Genomic DNA, 20,477 nt, shown 5'->3' with positions numbered 1-20,477 from the left:
CTACAGTGTACTTTGTTTGAATAAGATCTGAGGTTATTTATACAGTTTGAGTCACAGACTGCATTCAGGTAATGATCTACTAAGCAGTACTATGTAAGCTAAAATCTCTGTCGTCAGTTTACCATAATTAAATATGGAAATATGTACTTTTAGTCACTCGCAACCTTTCTACATAACAGAGGAAAAGAGTGGGGTAAGGAGATGCATCACCTTTACAGAGTAAGCTGTACTGGCACCATTGCAATGCCTTACAGATCTTCCATGAATCATGGTGGCTATTTATTTCTGTGGATGTCTAGAAGAATTTTGGTTTATGGTTATTTACACTACTAGTAGTTGCAGTTTTCAGTTTCCTGCAACCTAGTAAATCCTACTTATTGAGTAGAACCATAGAATCATAGACTCGTTTGAGTTGAAAGAGACTCTTAATGGCCATCTATTCCAACTGCCTTGCAATGAACAGGGATGGACAAACACGTACAACTCAGTCAGGTTGCTCAGAGCCCTGCCCAAACTGACCTTGAATGTCTCCAAGGACAGAGCATCCACTGCCTCTCTGGGCACTCCAAGACAAAGGTTATAACATCGAATGGTGTTGGGATGTACATAGGAAGGAGGGAGTTTAATTGGGTAAAACTCAAAGATTTACTTAGTAAGAGAACTAGATAAAATAATAAATTTCTTCATTATTTTGTTTTTCTTCAAAAAGCCCCTTAGTTTTAATCTGCCTGAGTCTATTTCTTTGGATTCTACTTAATGCATTAACCAACCTTAACATATTTACCAATAAATGTGTAACATCTCTGTTTCAGGTACACTGATAGCACTCTGTAGATACTGATTTTTAAAAAGGATCCAGGCCCTGTTAAGTCGACTGGATTGACTTCAGTGTCTACCTTTGAAATGCATTTAATTTCTTTGCAGTTCAGACTAGCAAATGAAACTAAAGACATTCTTAAACCTTAAAAGTGTCTTGCAAAGATTAGAGAGCCCTGTTCACAAAAGAAAACTATTATCTGTACTTTTTTTTAGGACTGTCAAGCAGTGCCTCACGATATGTACAAAATTGCAGAGTCCAGATACTGCTTTTGAAAATGTAAGAGAGATTAGTAGATGTCCTTCACTGTAGTACATGGTTGAGTCATTTTACCAAACTCTATTTGAGTCCATATTCTACAGTAATAAGAGAAACTATATTGTGTTTGGCACCATGCTCTGCCAGCTACTGAGTGTCATGGACTTTCATTATTCCCATAAAAGCTGATTAAAATTAATAGATAAATAAATAAAAATAGCTTTTTAATTATTATTGTGGAAAAATATAAAACAGGAAGAGAAGTCAATCTACACTGTAGATTGGGTACTGAAATCTGTTTATGTTTACTTGCTGTTGTTTGACACTGTTTTCAGATGCTGGTGGAACTGAAGTCAAATGCCTGCTTTCCCATGGTAGGAGCAGGGTTTGCTAAATGTCTCAGACTATTGGACCTGTGAAATGGAGACTGTTTAATGAGTGCAGAAACCCCTAAAGCTGCAGGTAGTCATTTCCCAGACTTTCAATACCAGGTCATACAATCTAATATATAATCACTAGCCATTTTTTATTAGCAAGAATATTCTGTAGCCCTTTATTTTAAAGGAAAGTGGGAGGACACCTGCCGCATAATGAGGCATCATCTCTTGCATGAATTAGGGACCTGTTTTTCAATAACACGAATTCCCAGACCATTGCTGAACATTAAACACTTTCCAAGACCAGACAGAACCGCCTGATAGATCCTGTAATATAATCATCCTCTTATCCCTTAGGTAATATTTCTAGAATTGGATTTGTCTTACAAGAGGTGTAGATGTCCTTTACCATTTTTTAAAACATTGGCCCTGAAAATTTTCAAGGAGAAATAAGTACCTTGTTCATGTGTAACATGAGCTCTTTCTTTCATAAATTGGAGATCATCTCCAACTCATGGAAAAGAAATGACCTTATAAGAAGAAAAGCAAAAATGTCTTCCTTATGCTTGCAGCTGTTAAGAGGACTTTGAAGAATTCAATGCTGATACGGGATCTCAATTAGCACTACATTCTCTCTATCTGTGGGAATGACATTATCTTGTATTTCTGCAGAAATATAACCTATTATTTATTAAATTTGAACCAATTTCTTTGGTATCACCGTTGTGTGATAATGTATAGTCACTTCAACAGTTATTCAACAGTTATTTGACCAGTGATCACATATGGTGCCAGTACTGCATTGTCATATCAAATACTGTTGACTGTTGTAGTGCATTAAATATATTTGTAGCACTTTTGAGCAATAGTATTTAGCTGTTTGGAGGTCAGAGGATAAAGACATTGGCAAAAAAGATGCCAGATTTTTTGTAATAGTCAGTGAGAAAAAGAGGTATGTGAAAAGAAACCAAAGATCATTTTTTCTTAGCAGGTAGATTTGTGTGTGTGTTCTTTCTGAGATAAAATGTTTTAAGCCTTTTAGCACAGGTGGAATGAGGAAGACATCAGTGATGTCTGAGTTAGGAGAATGAGCAAAATCTTATATGTTGCTATGGCATATTGGAGAACCCACAAATGTTTTGGTAAATTCTCTAAGAAAATACTAAACTGTCTCATGGTTAATCTTTCTATAATTCTCATACAAGCATAGCACAGAGTTGTGCAATGTTTTTTGCAAAGTTTTGCAAAATACTTTTGCAAAAAAAGGCATGCTAGAATAAATTGTTTTCATTTTACATAGCTATAATAAATGGATAATTTTACAGAAATTGTAACATGAATTTATGAATTTTTCTGCTACTAATCTGATCAGGAATACACATAATGGACAGATGACATTCAATTTCCATTGCTTCCTTATTCCTAAGTGCAGTAGATGCCAAGATTTAAGAGCAAACTTACCTTCACTGAAGATGTGTCTTTAAAGAGATATGATCCAATATATTAAAAACATATATTTTTTACTTTTGGTATAAGAAAATAGAAGGTTAAGAAATTCAACCTTGGACCAGCTTTTTCAGTGCAACCTTAAGTGAAAAAGTTGAATAAAATGTCTGATACATGTTTCTGCAAGAGAAAAATGATGCTTTAAAATACTTAGTCATGCGGTGTCTGATATCCAAATTACACAGCACTAGTTTTGTAAATGCAAAATTCACTATTATCAATGTGAAAACAATTTGATTTGCTCCCTCCTAGTAGAGAAAGAATGTCATCAAAAATTCATGTAAACACACCACAAATTAATTTTTCGCCGCTTAATGAAATAGTTAACACTATTTTAAATTGTTGTTACTAATTCAGAAGATAGTCCAAAGATGACAAGCATTTAGTGCTACTGAAATTTCAAGCATTATTTATATTCCATTTTTAAAAATGTGGAGAAATTTCTGCCTTAAAACTGTTTTTATTTTAGTCTTGAACATTTCTTCCAGGGTGTTACTTGACTGGCAAGTTAAGCTCAGATACAATTACATTACTAATCTTGTGGAAAAAAGCAATTTAATAGATTTGTTTCACGGTATTGTAACCCGCTACGTACTGTGAGAGCGAATTAAATTATTTCAGATATATTTTTCACTTTTAATTTATTTCCTTAACAAATAGGCAAAAAGTAATTTGTTATTCTTTCTCTTTATTACGTAATTTTCTTATACAAATTAAATTATGTGATAAAAATTATCAGTTAGTTTTTATGCACTTATGCAACTTCAGCCAGTTCCCTTTCAAGTAAGTGACAGTGTTCCTTGTAACTTCAGTGCCTTTCATCAGGAGTGCCTTCATTTCAAGCTTAGTCTATTCAAGATTTTTGAGGAATGCTGACCATTCTCAGTGTCTATTGGTCTTTAAAAAAGTGACACTCTTCAGCCTTTTTCAGGTATAAATACATGATAATAAATAAATAAATAAATAAATAAATAAATAGCTGGAATACATGATAATACATAATATTCTTATATCTTTCACTATTACAATTAAGAATCAAACTCCGTAGAATTACAGAATGGCTTGGATTGAAAGGCACCTTCTGCCATGGGCAGGGCTGACCCCCATGAGCTCAGGCTGCCCAGGGCCCCATCCAACCTGGCTTTTAGCGTCTCCAGGTATGGGGCAACCACAGCTTCTATATGGGCAGCTGTGCCAGTGCCTCACTGCCATCTCCAAAATTTCCTGTGTCCAAATATTTTCTGTAGTATAATGATACTCCCAGTTCTTGACAGTCATCCACATTATCACAAACTTTACTTGTGTATAGCCACTGATCTTTAGAACTGTGAGGCCAAAAATCTCTCCTTTAGAGACAAAAGATGCTCATCCTGGAAAGTTCTTTTTGCTTTCCTGTGAATTTTGCCACAAAAATGTGTTTCCCTCCCATGGAGATCCTTCAAAGCATGACCAAGCAAAACATATCAATTTATTTCTGAAGGAGTATGTGTATTTGTTTATGCATATATGCATTATGTCAAAAATTTCTACAATGCCTTAATTCTTTTGTTGACATTTTAGAGCACAGATTTTGCACTTTTTTTTTCCTTTTCTTTCCGCTCCATTAAAAATTTTTTCCCTGATGATTTTCCCTGATGCATAAAACATATCTTTTTTTCTCAGAGGAAGGCAGTCTAATTTCAGAGGTGACGGGTAGTTCCTTTATCAGAACACAGATTCCTTTTCTCTGGTTCATTGTGTACAAGTTAATATTGACAGCTGGTGAAACATTTTTGACATAAAGGGTTCAGTTCAGGTTATTTTTTCCCTCGTTATGTAGCAGAAGAGACCTGTTCTGTTATCAGCCTTTGCACATAATTGCAGTCTTCCACTAACCTTCAGGGTTAATTCACTAACTCAGAAGGCGTGTTCTGCCAGTTAAAATTTATATGTGTCAAAGAGAGAGTTTCACTGCACAGGGAAGTGTAACGCAGAATTGTTGCAACATAATTTGTTTTCTGCGTGATGCACCAACAGTGAATCTTGGTAGGGAGGAAATGACTTATGTGTCAGCTTGTGGGGAAGGAGCTATGATCAGATAGGGATGATTGTGAGACTGCTGGATTTGGCATTATGTCCTTTTTTAATTAGTACTTAACAACTGGAGTTCCTTAATTCATTGTTTTATCACAGTACATTGCTGAAACTTAACTTGATGAAAAAAGTTCTGGGTCCCCGTTAAAGGCAAGTTTTAATTTCATTAAAGGTGCAACCAAAACTCAGGCCTACAAATCAGATCTATGTGTTTTTAATATAAGTATGTCTGTGTTTTGCTGCTATTATCTGAGGGATGAGATGTAGGAATCACAAATCATCACCAGGATACAGCACTTACCTGGCAGCATTCGCTGCCTTTAAATTCATCCACTGTCTCCTTTGCCTTCAAGGCAGAGCACTGTGTGCTATCTTGTCTTCCCTTAACTTTTGCTGCCAGCTTAGCATACAACGCCATTTGCAGGAAGTTAGAGATTAAGCCTTCACTTCCTCGTATAGTCCCTTCCTGCAAAATACCAGTGAAATGCTATTCCTTCTCTAGGTTTTATTGAACAGTTCCTTGGTCAGCTTCAAGTTTCTTACCACATTTAGTTTTTTATTCCTCACTCTCTCATAGCAGTTGGTTCACTGGGAGTTTGCCTCGCTGTGTATTTTGTATGAAATGAACACCATCATTGGTTGTGCAGCGGCTGTGTGCCGGCCTTGAAACTGTGGCAGCTCCTATCCAAGCAGCTGTCAAGAATGAAAGACTCCTGCAGCGCTGCACTGTGAATTGAATGTGATTTACCTGATGGTTAGGATGCTTTAATTCAAGTGGCTCAAAAACCTGCCACAACGGAGTTCAGATAATCAGACACCTGTGCTGTTGTACTGCCTTTTTACTTTATGCATACTTCATCTGACACTTCTTTCTGTTCTTTCTCCCATTCATGCAGTCACCTACTGCTGGCGACAAGGATGACCAAACACTGACGGTAGGCAGCAATTAGTAGTTGCATGAGCATTTATTTCTCAAGAGAGTGGTAAGGCAAACATTTATTTGTTTTGGCACACATCAGCATTTGTGTGTATCATTGGGCTTTCTTTCCCCCTTCGAATGCAAATGTAGAATTTAAATATTTAATTTCCAAAGATAAAATTGTGAATTCCCTTGTTCATTTTCTATCATTTTGCATTTAGTATTTATAGGATACGAAAGATTAATGCACATATTCTGCTTTTATACAAAACAAACAATGCCTTATTTTGAATTTTTTTCTTCCTGTAATTGGGCTTCAGGACTTTGTTATCCAGACAGTCCATTGGTTCTGATTATTGTCTTTATCCGAATGAGAAAACTACTCTCCACAAAGCAGTCTTAGTCAACATGGTATGCTAAATGTATCACTTTTGGTATAAGACAATGGCTTGGGGAAAAGAACCTATATGTTTTTAAGTTCTTAAAATCATGCAAAAGATGCTTGAATATAGGCTGCTTGGTGCCTTCACTGCCTTACCACTCTAACAATCTGTTTATGTAATCATTATTTACTGAACTGAACCAAAGTGAGGCATACTTTTGACTGAACTTTAGGATGTTACTCTCAAAAAAATGGTATCAAGACTCTGCGTATCTGCAATGCGCTAGAGGCATTTAAAATTAAGACTTTTGAGACTTGACTACAAAGTTCTGCAGAGAAGTAGAGTATGAATTTCTCTGGATGACATTAGGAGGCTATAATTTTCTTAATGTTTGAAGAATTTTCACAGGGAAGGATTCTTTTTCACCTCTCTTTTCCTAAGCCTTGTGAGATTAACAATTTATTTGATGAACTATCTCCTCCAGATAAATTGGCTATATATATGACAGTATTTAATAGAGTGTGTGGTCTAATATAATCTGTTGCAGATAATGTTGGAAAATGTTTCACTGTAGGGCAAGATGTGAGATTAATTCATAATGTTTCAGGCCAACTTCTATATGAAGAACAAACAAAACATAACTTCTGTTCCTTATTTCTCAACTTAGACCAAGCCACGGCTCCAGCGGGGAGGAAGCTCTGCATCTCTCCACAACAGTCTGATGAGGAACAGCATCTTCCAACTCATGATTCACACACTTGACCCACTTGCAGAAGGTATGCCTATTAATTTTTTTCTCCTCGTTTAGCTATTTTCCACTTTTTTTTATTTATTTGCTTTTCACCCATATTTTCTGAATGTGTGTAAATTTTCTCAGAGTTTTGCATTCAAACGGCAAGATATGCTTATTTCCACCAAAACTTGCAACAGGATATTTGTTCATTGCAGTGGTAACTAAAACTGATCTCTTGATTGATATGTATCATAATTACTGCTTTCCTCCACCTCTGTTTTCAGCAGCAACTTGAAAGTTACAAAACTTCAATCATCTTGTGCTTCTGTAGAGTTTTTTGTTTACTTTTGTTTCTTTCCTAGTCTTGGTCATATTACATCAGGTTAAAATTAAATAAAAATAATTAAAAAAAAGAAAAAGGCCGAACCAGTGAGTAATATGTCCTGGAATTATAGAAAGGGATGAGTCTCTACTGGTCTGACTTCGGGTAGATTAACAGTGAAATTAGAGAAAATGAACCAAACATCCCTGAATGTAACACGCGTGTTATCAGTTTGCTTGCTTTGTCCAAGTTTGGTGTAATTTTTGTTCTGTGAGAAACTAGCAGAAAAACCATGATTGCTTTGGTCTCAAAAGGTGTCAGGAAAACCATAATTGCTTTGCAGTTTTAGGGTGATTTGAATCTCCATTTTCAGTAGACTTCCAAAAGTATTCAAGGCCAGACGTACATTAGATGTATATGTGTATATGTGTCTATAACACTTCTTGCTGGAGTAATAATTGTCTTGAAAAATAGCAATCGCAAAAATTGTGTGAGGGACTAAATAGGCATGCTACTGACAGTTATAACTTCCAAATATTGCTGATCATGAAGTACACATAGCACTTTCTTTCATTTAAGTTCCTTTTATGTTTTTCATTGCAACATTGCACACAGCTTTTAGAGCTGCTCTTCCTGTCAGGACAAAGCAATTATACTTTTCCATTTCCCTTTTCAAAAGATGAAATTGATGTTCATATTGTCAATACAAGTGCAATTTTAGCTCTTATATTCTCTACGCCATTATTTCCACTCTGATCATGATCATTGCCACAAGAAAATGGAGTACATGTTTTTGCTTTGATTAGTTCTATTCGCTGCCAAAGCCTGTTGCACGTTAGAGCGGAACCATCAACAGAGTATGCTCTGTTCCCATAAATGCTGAAAAAGCACTATGTAATTTATTGTAGATAAACATTTATCTTCCTTTATTTCCATCACTGTAGCAGGTGAGTTGGTTTTCTTACTGCTGCAAACTTTCCTTTCAAATCTCATCTTTACCTGCCTGTTAGTCAAGCTTTGTCTTCTGCTAGGAGAACAGACTTCCACTCAGAACGTGAAAAAGAAAAAAAAAATTGACAATCCCTCTCACTCCTCTTTTCCCTGAAAGCAATGCTCCTGGGTTGAAGACATGTGAGATATGTTAAGTAGCGCTCAGTGCTGACAGAAACGATGAATAGAAATCATCAAATCATTTCCTAAAGACAGAACAGAAGTGGGCTGGGAAGAACCTTTTAACAGAGACAGATTGAAGACCTAGGTTGAAAACTAGAAATGTTTACTGGAGTTCAATTTGGGTTTAACAAAGGTTCCACAATTAAGATCGGTTCTCACCTGATGTGTATTTCTCCACTGCTTAAGGTTGTTTCCCTAAACATATGTTGTTTATCATTCAGATTTTCTTCCAGTGCCTTTCCCCTTAAGCAACACTGTACCACACAGTGTACAGAGTCTTCTCTATTTGTGGCAGGACAGGAAAAAACTTTTCAAAATACGAAATCTGTCTTGGGTTTTGAAAACCAATTCTGTAATTAAGTATATCAAGTAACTCAGTGCAATTACTCATTGTGTCAGTAAAAATCTTGAGATATATCAGTTGATAGAAATGATTGCAAAGGACAAATCTTACTTACAGAAAAATTCATCATGTTTTGCTTGCTCACAATAGCTTTTTTTTTTTTTTTAATCTGTGTGCAAACTCTTATATTTGTCTTAGAGCTGACATTCTTCAAAAATCAGAATCTAAAGTTCGTGTGGTCCTTATATGAGTATGAGGCACTGATATGAAACCTGTATCTTTCACTAAAACTGACATGATGAGTTTGAATTGACAAAATAAAAATTATATATATATATATATATATTTGCAGTAAATATGGCGTTGTTATGTACAATTATCAGGAACTGTCCAAGAAGTACGGAAACGCGGAAAATGCGGTGCAGACATTGGATATGGTATTGACATCACAGGAACTAAACTTTCAAATATCCACCCAATACACAAAATTAAAATTTGAATTAATGAAAGCCCAGTGTGCAACTCAGTAAACACTTTTGCATTTGCAGCTTTGGTTTTATTTTTCACTAATGTGTCCAGATATATTAACCGTTGTATTCTGCCACACTTTATGGTCATTAACGCTTTCTGAGACACCACTTCTCTTGTGGGGAGACCTGGCTTTCAAAATTTTTAGCTTTGCAGGTGGTTTGGAAGACATGCAGTCATGTCAGCTCACCTCTATGCCATTAAGATCATGGCGGAGATCCTCCAAGAAACTGTGTTGAGATGATAGAAGTAAGGGGATGATTATGGACAGCCAATAAGCCTTCACAAAGAGCAAATCATGCCTGACTAACTGGTGGTATTCTACAAGAGAGTGACAGTACCTGTGGTCAAGTGAAGAGTAACTGATATTATCTACTTTGACTCATCCAAAGCTTTTAATATGGTTCCACACAACATTCTTATCTCTAAATAGGAGAGACTTTGTTTTTGATGGATGGACTATTCAGCGGATACGGAATTGTCTGCATCTGAAGAGTTGTGTCAGTGATTCAATGTCCAGGTGGCAAGTGACAGGTGACCCTCAGGGGTCCATTTTGGGCCTAGTGCTCTCTAATATTTTCATTAGTGAATGGACAGAGGGATTGAGTGCACACTCAGCAAGCTTGCAGATGACACCAAGCAGACTGGTCCTGTTGATACAATAGAAGGAAGGGATGTCATAAGGGCCTTGACAGGCTTGGTAGGTGGGCCTATGGAAACTTCATGACGTTCAACAAGATCAAGTGAAAGGTTCTGTACCTGGGTCTGGGCAGTCCCAAATGTCAGTATTGACTGGATGATGAATGGATTGAGAGGCCACTGTACAAGGACTTGGCTAAATTGGTGGATGAAATATTTGTTATGATCATGCTTTTGGATTTCCAACAAAGAGAAGTATATGAAAACATTTTGAAGTCCCATTCTCAGAGGAAGAAAGTATGAAAGTTGTAAATCAAAGCACAGACATATGTGAGCACACCAGCAATCATTGCATTTGGGCATTCTCCTATCATCCTTTCTGTCTCATTTCTTCTGTCATTCATTATTACTCCCTTCTTCTTCCTTGCTTTCTCTTTCTCCATTTTACTACCATTTGCTTCCTTTCTTTTTTCTCTTATTTTCCTTTCCTCATACTATTTTCTTTCATCTGCACCTGCTTCTTTTCACTCTCTTCTAATGGGATGGCTTCCTCAGTAATTGCATTCTTTCTGTCCTGCTGTTTTCTTCAGTTGAAGCACATCCCAAGTGGACACTGGCAGCCCTTCAGCAGGTCCAAGTCAAACAAACCAGATATTTAATCTCCAGAGAAACTTTTGTGAAGTCTGTCACCAACGTGTTTCATCCTTCACATCTTCCAGGTCTAATGTTGCCATCAAAGCTAAAACTTTTTGTCACCATGCTGCTGGAATATCCAGCTTTCCTTTCAGTCATTAATAAAATTAATTGTTACTTTCTCTTTAACAATTACAAGGACAAAATGCTTTGTCATTTTGACTTCTATGGGCTTGGTAAGGCTGACAGAGCAGAAGTACCATCTAAGCCCTATTAATAGTAGCGTGTTATAGGATGTATAAACAGATGACATGATTATTTAAGGTCAGCTTGGCCTACACAGTGCTATTTTTACATTATCATGTGACGCAGTATAGAAAACCAATTCATGCTCTTTACTTCTGAGTAATTCATTTGTATATTCACAACCAAATTCTGCTTTAACTGAGAGCCTCTGGAAAATGACTGTAAGTTCGAGAATATGAAAAGGTAGATAAATGATTTTAAGAAGTTTTTACTTTCTACAAGATTCAAATGAACAGTGATCAGGGTATAAAATTCTACACTTGTGGACTTGTTCTTTATCCTGTTTCCATCGAGTGTGCTTTTACCATGACTTGTGCATGTCTTGTTGAAGACAGTATTAAAACTTGGAGAGCAGTGAGTTGCAAATTATTCAGCCCAGGTCTAACAGATGAATCAGATATGAGATCAGTGGGAGTCACTGGATGTTTGGAACATTGCATTCAGGCAGATATGCAGATATGCTGAAGATTTAACAACTAACACAAGGGAGGCTTCTCCTCTTGAGATCTTGGTCTCAGTTTAAAGCTTCTAAGAAGATAAGAGATCAGCTGCTTTAACAAGTGAATGTGTAGGTTATTCATTAGCTGCATATGAGTTTGAAACCTCATTGTTCATTACAAATATAAATATCTATATGACATTCATTTTTGTTTGCTTTTATCTTGTTAAAGGTATAATGACCTTGGTAGAGATCATTTCCTGGAGATTAAGATTAATGATTGCCTTTGCATCAGGCTATCATCTACTCCCAGCCAGTCAATAATCCCCAGGAAATCCTGTGCCAAATTTGTTTCTGCTTAAGTGCTGCTCTGGCAGTCTTTTATTCACCCAGTAACAACCTGGACTGTTCATAACAGCATTACTCATTTGAATAAGGGCTGCATCATCAGACCAGCTGTGCTGATCAGACCCCAATCCAAAATCCAAGCAACTCAAACATAAACCACAACATTCCTTTATCATTTGTGGATTTTTTTTTTTTTCTGAGTCCTACACCTGAGGTACCTCTGTCTGAGTCTTGGTATTGAGATGGGTTATGATTGGTATTCTTGGGTTATGAACAGGTAGGATTTACTAAGATCCCTTTTTTTTTTTTTTTTTTTTTTCTAATTGCAGAGGGCTGCGGGTATCTCATCCATGGAGACATTCAAGACCAGATTGGATGGGGATCTGTGGCAGCTCTGCCCACAGCAGTGGGGTTGAGACTGAGAGTCTTTATGGTCCCTTCCAACCCAAACCATTCTATGATTCTATGATTTTTCTGTGAAAGTGTCTACAGTGTTATTCTACTATGAATAGAAACCTACTATCTCCCTACGTTTCCCTACAGCCTGTATCTTACACAACTTGCTCAACATAGAGAGGTTAGGGGGAAGACTGGAGTCTCTCTGCATTTGTGGAACCACTGGTTCTTATTGCTTCAAAGACCTATAACTTCAGGACCATGGAAGCTGCTATAGGTGGTCTGTTAGAAAGGGTAGGTATAGCTGCTGAAGTGGGGATTCAGAAAGCTACTGCAGCCTGAGGCTATGTTGCTTTTCTTGCACTGCTTTAGCAAGTGACAAGCTTACCATGCCACTTTTCAGTCTTCTGATAGGCTGCCACAGGCCAACAGAATGTCTTCTTTGGCAAGGGAGGATTTAGCTAGATACTGACTCCCTTGCTATTGTGTGACAAGGATATAACTCATATGCAAATTACATTCTCTGTATGAAAATGAGTGTGATATAAATCTCTGCCATCGCTCTGTCCCCAGTCATAGATACATAACTTTGGCAATTCTCTACTATTCCCTTCTCTAGACATAGTTCCAAAATGGAAAACTACAGGATGTACTTCTGCAGAAAAGTTCTTGTTTGTCTTATATACTTTACTTTTTAAAATGTAAATATGATGCATGTTTCTGGTGAGGGAAGTAACCTTCTGTTACGTAAATCTGACATTTCTGTCAATTCCTTCAGTGAATGCAGAAAAACAGTCTATTGTCACTTTCTGCTCTGACAAAGAAAAAGCAGCAACCTGAATTCATGCTTCTCAGGAAAATAAAGAAAATGATTATCAGAATTTTTGATGCGATAGTGAATTATTACTAATTACTCTCTATATCCTGTTGTGTTCCTAAGTAGTGATCTTAATAATTTCTCACCTTTTCCTTTTACCTCAAGCTATTTTGCTTAATTTGCTGCTGTTATCTGTGTTCTTTTCTGAGATATGATGAAAAATGTCACAGGTTGACAAAGGTTGAGTAGTAGCTTTTCACTTGACTAGTCACTCAGTAGAATTCCAGCTTTGTCCTCCTTTTACAAAAACCTTGTGCTCTAGTTCTTCCATTGTTCTTGGTATCCAACTGGGTATAGCACTTTAATAGCTAAAGCTGTTTATTTGTTATGTCTTTAGAAGAAAAAAGGCCAGGTAGCACATCTTACACCTGCTTGTGAGCTCTTCTCAACTTCTTGAAGTTACCTGAGTACTTCCAGTCTCCTCAGTTCTAGCATGTAAATGTTGCAGGACTGTGGTGCACTTCTCAGCACTGTGGCAAAGATGAAAGAATAATTTTTTTTGTGGCTTCTAACCACAACAGCATTTTAGCTAACATTAAAAAAAGGTGCAAATATGGACAAAATTAACAAAAATTACTACGTATGATTCTCTATTTTAGATCCTTCATCATTCTTGAGTGTCCTTTAGTCATAGCTGTGGGCTTCAAAAAAAGCTCAACATCCTTCTTGCACACTTGTTCTCACGCAGCTTGGAAAAGTTCTTGCTTCCTATGGCATGCCATAGAAAAACAACCCTCTGAGCAGAAAAACATGAGCTTCCTGGCTTTCCCTTCTGCTGAAGATTGAAGTGTTTGCAAGGGATTTCTGCCAAAGAAGATGGGGGCTCCCAGCCAGGCTTACACACAAATTGATAGCTCTTAGTTATAATCTAGTTTATCTCATCTTGTGGAACGTCAGTCTGATTTGAAAAATGGAAAACAATGTATAGGGCAATGAGGCTCACCTTTGGAGTAGAGTTTAATCTCTTACACAGATAGATACCAATGCCCTTTGTGCAGCTACCTTTCAAAAAATCTTTTTTAAAATTTCATTTTGTTTGGAGGGAAGTACTTTAATTCACCACTACTCTGCTCAGATAGGATTGGCCAGAGCAGATTGCCCAGGTTTGAGTCCTGTCAAGGACTGTCTGCACAGGTGGATACCCCACATTCATTCTGGGTTACATATTGCAGTGTTTGACTGGACCAAATCTTGTGTTCAAATGGAATTTTCTCGTGTTTAATTCGTGCCAGTTTGCTCTTACTGTGTCAGTGGGTTCTTCCAAGAAGACTCTGATTCCCTCTCCCTTCTTTCCCTGGATGTGTTTAAGAGCCTTTTGGATGTGGTGCTTGGAGATATGATTTAGCAGAGGGTTGTTAGAGTTAGGGTACTATGATTAGTCTGTGGTTGGACTTGATGATCCTTGAGGTCCCTTCCAAACTGAGTAATTCTATGATTCTATGATTCTTTCCCTCCCACCTGGTACTTAGGTATGTGGATAAGATCTCTGAGCCTTGCCGCCTCCGGACTAAGCAGCTAAGTACTTCATCGTCTCTGTAGACAAGTAGTGGACTCACTCTAGTGACCTTTCTGCACTGGGGAACCCAGTTTGGGACCCTATATACAGATGCGCCTCTCTAGTGCTGAGTAGAGGGGAAAGGTTATCTCCCTCATCCTGCTGTGGTGCTCAAACAAATGCAGCCCAGCATAATATTAGTCTTCATATTGCTAACACATACTGCTAGCTTGGCTTTCAGTGATATGGTTCTTGGCACAGCCATTAGTGATGAGAAACATCTCTCTCTAGTGAGGCCTTCTTTCCACTTTCTCTACTTTTCAGCTATGACAGAGACCATAGAAATTTAGGTACATGATGAGGTCACATGGTAAATATAGATGAGATTAGTATTTTTACAGATATTTCCAGCATCAAACTGATTTCAAAAGCTGTAAGTAAAATTCCCCATACTGCCAGTGCAAGTAACCGCATAGGTAAAGCTGAAATCATGAATTACGGATAGCTAAGGGCAGTCTATGTGAATAAACAGAGGTGCTATACATAGTATATTAGATAGCCTTGTTAATCCCTTGTTAATTGTCAGAATGTTGAGAGAGAAGTAGCTGTTTCCTCTAGGAAATCACAAGATTTTACTTTAGATGAACTTGTCTTTCCTTTCTGATAGCTCTCTTTTCCCTACTTTTATTAGTTTACTATTTCCACAGTGGTAAAGGCTCTATTAAACATCCTGAATATACATAAGGAGCATAGGTCACATTTAAAATCCATATTCTTCCTTGTAGGTAGCAAAGTCTGAGTAATGGAAGTTTTCTGGTGCCTTCTTATAATTTATTTTTGATTTGAAATGTATCCCTTGTTTTGTGGTAAATGTTAGTTTTCTCAACAATTTCTTTCTATATGTCATGTTTTATTCTTTTAACTAGAACCTACTCAAGCTGCTTGCTGCAGGTGAAATTCTTGTCTCACATCCCATGGTATTTTCCAGTGAGGCTCTGTTCTTCAGAAAGCATATTCTTCATGAGAGTCCCTGCAGAGCGTGAAAAGAAGGCAGGAATATTTAAGTGCAGGCATTATCCCAGGGCAGGGTACAGCTGTCCTGTCTATGCAATTCCATGCTTAATGGCATTAGCTTCATTTTAAGTTTCTTCCTAAATCTGAAATTTTCTTGTAAAAATATTAGCAACAAAGAACATGAATTTATATTCATTTATAAGCCTATATAGATCAGGGTGTAATAGTAGTTAAAAGGGAATTTCTCTTTAGTGGGAAGGTAGAAGTTTTCCTTTACTTCAGTTAGCTTATGGTCGATTACTTCATTCTCAACAACAACAAAAAACAAGACTTGGATTTTTTAACAAGACTATGAGAGGAGCATACACTGCCCATGCATTATTCTCCTCACCTGAAAACCTGAAAACCAGAAGAGCAATTCATTGTAACTGGAGTCAAATGTGTCCAGCACACCACAATGCCACGTCTCAAAGACAAGAGGTAAAACCCTCTTACCTTTAGAACCAGTGGCAAAACTCCCAATATCATTAGTCTTCATGAGCAAGTCTTCATGTCTACATTTGAGAAGTGCATTTGAATTAATATTAGAAAATCCTTTCAAAGGAAATATTGGGGGGTTATATTTGGCCCAGGCAGGGGCAGCTCTGTCAGTATACTGTTTGTCCTTAGATTGTTACTATGTTCTCCAGAAGGTATGGCACCTGTCTTCAATGAGTTTCTTGGTAGATGCCACAGAGACAACACATGAATGAAAGAAGATGGGAAAGAAAACATAGCCATCAGGAACAAGCCATTTGACGCGTTTCTTAAATTTAAAAAAAAAGAAAAAAACAAAAAAACCTTACCTAAAAGTATCAGAAGCACGTTCTGACACACAGTAGTCATTGAAATAACTTTCTGTTACTTTTAAGTGTTAATAAGAAGCCACTGATCACCTCTTCAAAAATATTTTCTCATTTTAACTTCTGTCACTTAAAACTCCTTTGATCCTCTGACAGACTTCCTTCTGGCACCATAAGTTCTGCTGGGTAGTATGGTAAGATAGTATGGTAACCCACAGTAAGAGATGCGGGTTTTCAGCCTTCATTTTAAATGGAGAACTAGTAGCGAAGTAATAGACAGATTTTGCTTTTGACCATGCTTCTGAGCTGCCCAGAGCTCTACCGATAAGATCATATACATTTTTATTTATGTTTCTACTCACATTGCAATTACATACAATTGCAGTAAACTAATTGTAATAAAAACAGACATCTCTAACAAGATTATTTTCAGGGCAAAATCACCTACAGCAAAAAAGCAGGGTAAGGACATGTTAGGAGAAAAAACAGGAATAGAGACTTGTAATCAGAAGACAAGATGAAAGTTGATCACATTTCTTTATAGAGGCCAGAAATATTATTACATTATTTTGTTATTACCCAGTATGCTGTCTACTACTCAAGAAAACAAATATCAGCTAGTAGTATCAACATAAGATTTTGCCTTATCATCTTCATTTAAAATATTTATTTGCTTAGGAGTGTTAATAAAACAACTAATAGATATAATTCTAAAATGTGTGCAATTATTATTATTTCCTGTATTACTCAGATCCAGAAGAGGTCCATTTATATTTAACTCTACACCATCTCAATGGCATGCCCTCTTTTTGCAAGAACTTCCAGCTTGAAAGTCTACAAGTGAAAATGTAGGCTACAGCACTGAATTATAAATGGCATAGTTTAGATTACCTGGAGGCAGTATGAAATTTTTTTTAACCTTTTATAACGTCTGCTTTCTCTAGTGGCAATACATACTAACACCTACAGCAGTTCAAGTCTGTCCTACATAGAATATAAGTAGTCAATAAGGAAGCTAAGAGGTTTATATAGTACATAGAAGATGGGAGTCAAATTAAAATTGAGATTCATTTAATTTTTTTTTTTAAAAGGAAATCTTCCTTTTTAAAAATTACAATGTGTAATATCACATAACTGCTGGATTTTTGTATTTTACTTTAAATTGTCATTATAAACTTGTAATGTTAATCTCGGCTAGATCCTTTACATGCTTCTAGTATCAGGAGTCCTTTGTTCCTAGTCTAATATCACTGATGAAAAAAATCAAGTGTTGATTTAAATTTAGATTGCATAGCCATTGCAATGTATTTAGCAAAACTTCAGAAGTGACCTTTTTATTTATGTTTAGAGCTGTCTCTCTGGTTATCTAATTGAATTTGCTAGATTGAATTTTCAACTCTATGACAGCTAGGAAAAGCAACACAAAACATCAGGAAAAGACAACCTCCTCCTTGATATAATAACATGAATTTCTCTTAGCCCTCTGACCTAACTCCTCAGCTTTCTTTGAAAAAAAAAGTATGTAATAAAAGAAGATGCTGTAAAACATGACAACAGTAAGCACAAATCAGAAGTCTTATTAGAGAGGTTTAAAGGGTTTAAGGAAGGTTTAAGTACCCTTCCAGAAGGAAATTTCTAAGATGGCTGTTCACAAAAATCCGTCCAGAATGTAACTAAGGAAAAAATCATGATGAATGTTGGAAACTTAAAAAAGAACAGTAAAGCAGGCAAAGAAGACAACCTGAAAATTGCTTTTAAACATGAAATTAAACAAAAGCCATCTGCTTATAGTCCATGAAGCCCGTCAGTATGTAGTATTCAGAACTTGCATGAAGCAGCTCCCTGCTGAAGCTTGCAGGGAGCAGTAGTCACTGGTCATGGATCCTCTGTACTCTCTTGCTGGGACCCTGGTTCTATGGTTTTCTTTCTTGCTCATTCTGTCCCGCTCAGAAAGAGAAGACAATCCCACATGAGGTTTATGTCTCAGTGAAAGAGATGAGCAAATATTTATGGTTTTTGTTTTTTGGAGCAGACCATATGCCTTCTTGTACACAGTAGAACACAGAAGAATGAGAGTGGATGACCAAAGTGAAGCCCTTGTTGCATCCTCATGAACTTGTTGGCTCACCTTCACAGAATCACAGAATCATAGGGATTGGAAGAGACCTCCAGACATCATCGAGTCCAACCCCCTGCCAAAGCAGGTTCTCTACACCACGTTGCACAAGTAGGCATCCAGGCGAGTCTTGAATATCTCCAGAGAAGGAGACTCCACAACCTCCCTGGGCAGCCTGTTCCAGTGCTCTGTCACCCTCACCATAAAGAAGCTGTTGCGCACATTTGTGTGGAACTTCCTATGCTGCAGTTTCTGGCCATTTCCCCTTGTCCTGTCTCCACGCACCACTGAAAACAGACTGGCCTCACCATTCTGCTCTCCGCACCTTAGATATTCGTAGACCTGGATCAGGTCCCCTCTCAGTCGTCTTTTCTCAAGGCTAAATAGACCCAGTTCACTTAGCCTTTCTTCATAGGGAAGATGCCCTTCACCATCTTTGTGGCCCTCCACTGGACTCTTTCCAAGAGATCCCTGTCTTTTTTGTACTGGGGAGCCCAGAACTGGACACAGTACTCCAGATGAGGCCTTACCAGGGCAGAGTAGAGGGGGAGGATCACCTCCTTCGACCTGCTGGACACGCTCTTTTTAATGCACCCCAGAATGCCATCAGCCTTTTTTGGCCACGAGGGCACACTGCTGGCTCATGGCCAACCTGTCGTCCACCAGGACATGCAGGTCCCTCTCTGCAGAGCTCCTCTTCAGAGAAGACAGATGTGCAACTCTTGTACAAAAATGTACTTCTGCCTCCAATACTTAGTTAGGCTTTGTGTTTACAACATTTTAAATAATCATTTGCTTGCTTTTAAGTTGCAGTTCTTGGCCACAAGCTCATTCTTGATGTCATCAGTTTTGAGCCCTTACTCTCTCATTTCACTTCTCACTCTGTCTTCTGTATTCAGCCTATTGAATTTATGAGTTTGTGTTTGAAACAAACGAAAGAAATCTGTGCTTTTCATGTGTTTTTCGTGAAGCCTAACAGTTCCCTTTTAGACAAAGTTGCCACTGATGTCGATTAAGTATTAAGTCTTGATGCCTTTATGATTTGAAAAGTCAGATACAACAGTGAAACTGCACTAAACATTGAGGGGATTATCATCAGTGCTTTCTCTTTAGCACTTCTGTTTAGAACAAAAGAAATGTCAATTTTGAATTATTGTAATTACCTTGAAGAAGCGTGAAATGAATTTTTATGCAAATGTGTGTTTTTATGGGATGTGCAAGTCTTATGCTTGATTAAGAAACTCACAATGCATCACTTTGTTCTGAGAATCTGTATTCATATTTTTCATGAAGGGGTACACACCTATAGGTTGCTATCTTTAGAGTAGCTGTGTGTCCTCTCAGTATTCTTAGAATCTCTAGGCAGGGCTAATTTCAGATGTAACTAGGGACACTTGCAATATCTGAGATTTTTGTGGCAGGAGATCAAAGAGTTCTGGAAATACTGGTTTTCCTTCCATAGGAGCCTGCGGCACTGCACTACAATAGCAGAAATAAGTATTTCATCACAGATGGTACTTATGAGCATTGAAAATAACATAATTAGGTATATGGTTTGAAATTGCAATCAGTGTGGTACGACTGAGTAACAATATTCTTCTGTTTTCTTTGATATTGTGTGGCAACTACAGTAGAACCACTGCAGCAGTTGTGCTATATGCAATAGGGAACAATAGGTAATAAGGCAAGTGTTGTCATAGTCCTTCAGGAATGTCATACAGGATTACCAGGAATCCTCTGTTCTCTCCCAGTGTAAAAATATGCAGAAAGGAATGAATTAATTCATTGACACTGTCACTGTCAAGAATCAGCTGTTAATCTGCATTCCTGCATCCTTTTTGTTTTATGCAGCCAGCGGGAATGCTTGTACTGGCTGGCAGCCAGTCTTTCTGCTGTGCTCTCCCTATGGGAACCACATAGCATGTTCATGAAGCTGGACT

The 20,477-nt window shown here is 37.4% G+C and overlaps 1 protein-coding gene across 4 annotated transcripts in view; it reads left to right on the top strand.

The window, feature by feature from the left end:
* SLC24A2 (solute carrier family 24 member 2) overlaps positions 1-20,477 on the top strand; it is a 110,888-nt gene that overhangs the window by 52,100 nt on the left and 38,311 nt on the right. For all 4 annotated transcript variants that reach the window (XM_085213304.1, XM_085213305.1, XM_085213302.1 and 1 more), the window contains exons 3-4: positions 5,928-5,966; positions 7,001-7,109. In XM_085213304.1, the coding sequence (XP_085069430.1) occupies positions 5,928-5,966; positions 7,001-7,109 (148 nt within the window). The remainder of the gene's footprint in view (positions 1-5,927; positions 5,967-7,000; positions 7,110-20,477) is intronic.

Source organism: Meleagris gallopavo, chromosome Z (genome assembly GCF_905368555.1).
Source record: "Meleagris gallopavo chromosome Z, MGAL_WU_HG_1.1, whole genome shotgun sequence".
NCBI lineage: Eukaryota > Metazoa > Chordata > Aves > Galliformes > Phasianidae > Meleagris > Meleagris gallopavo.
This window is presented reverse-complemented; position numbering and strand designations above follow the sequence as displayed.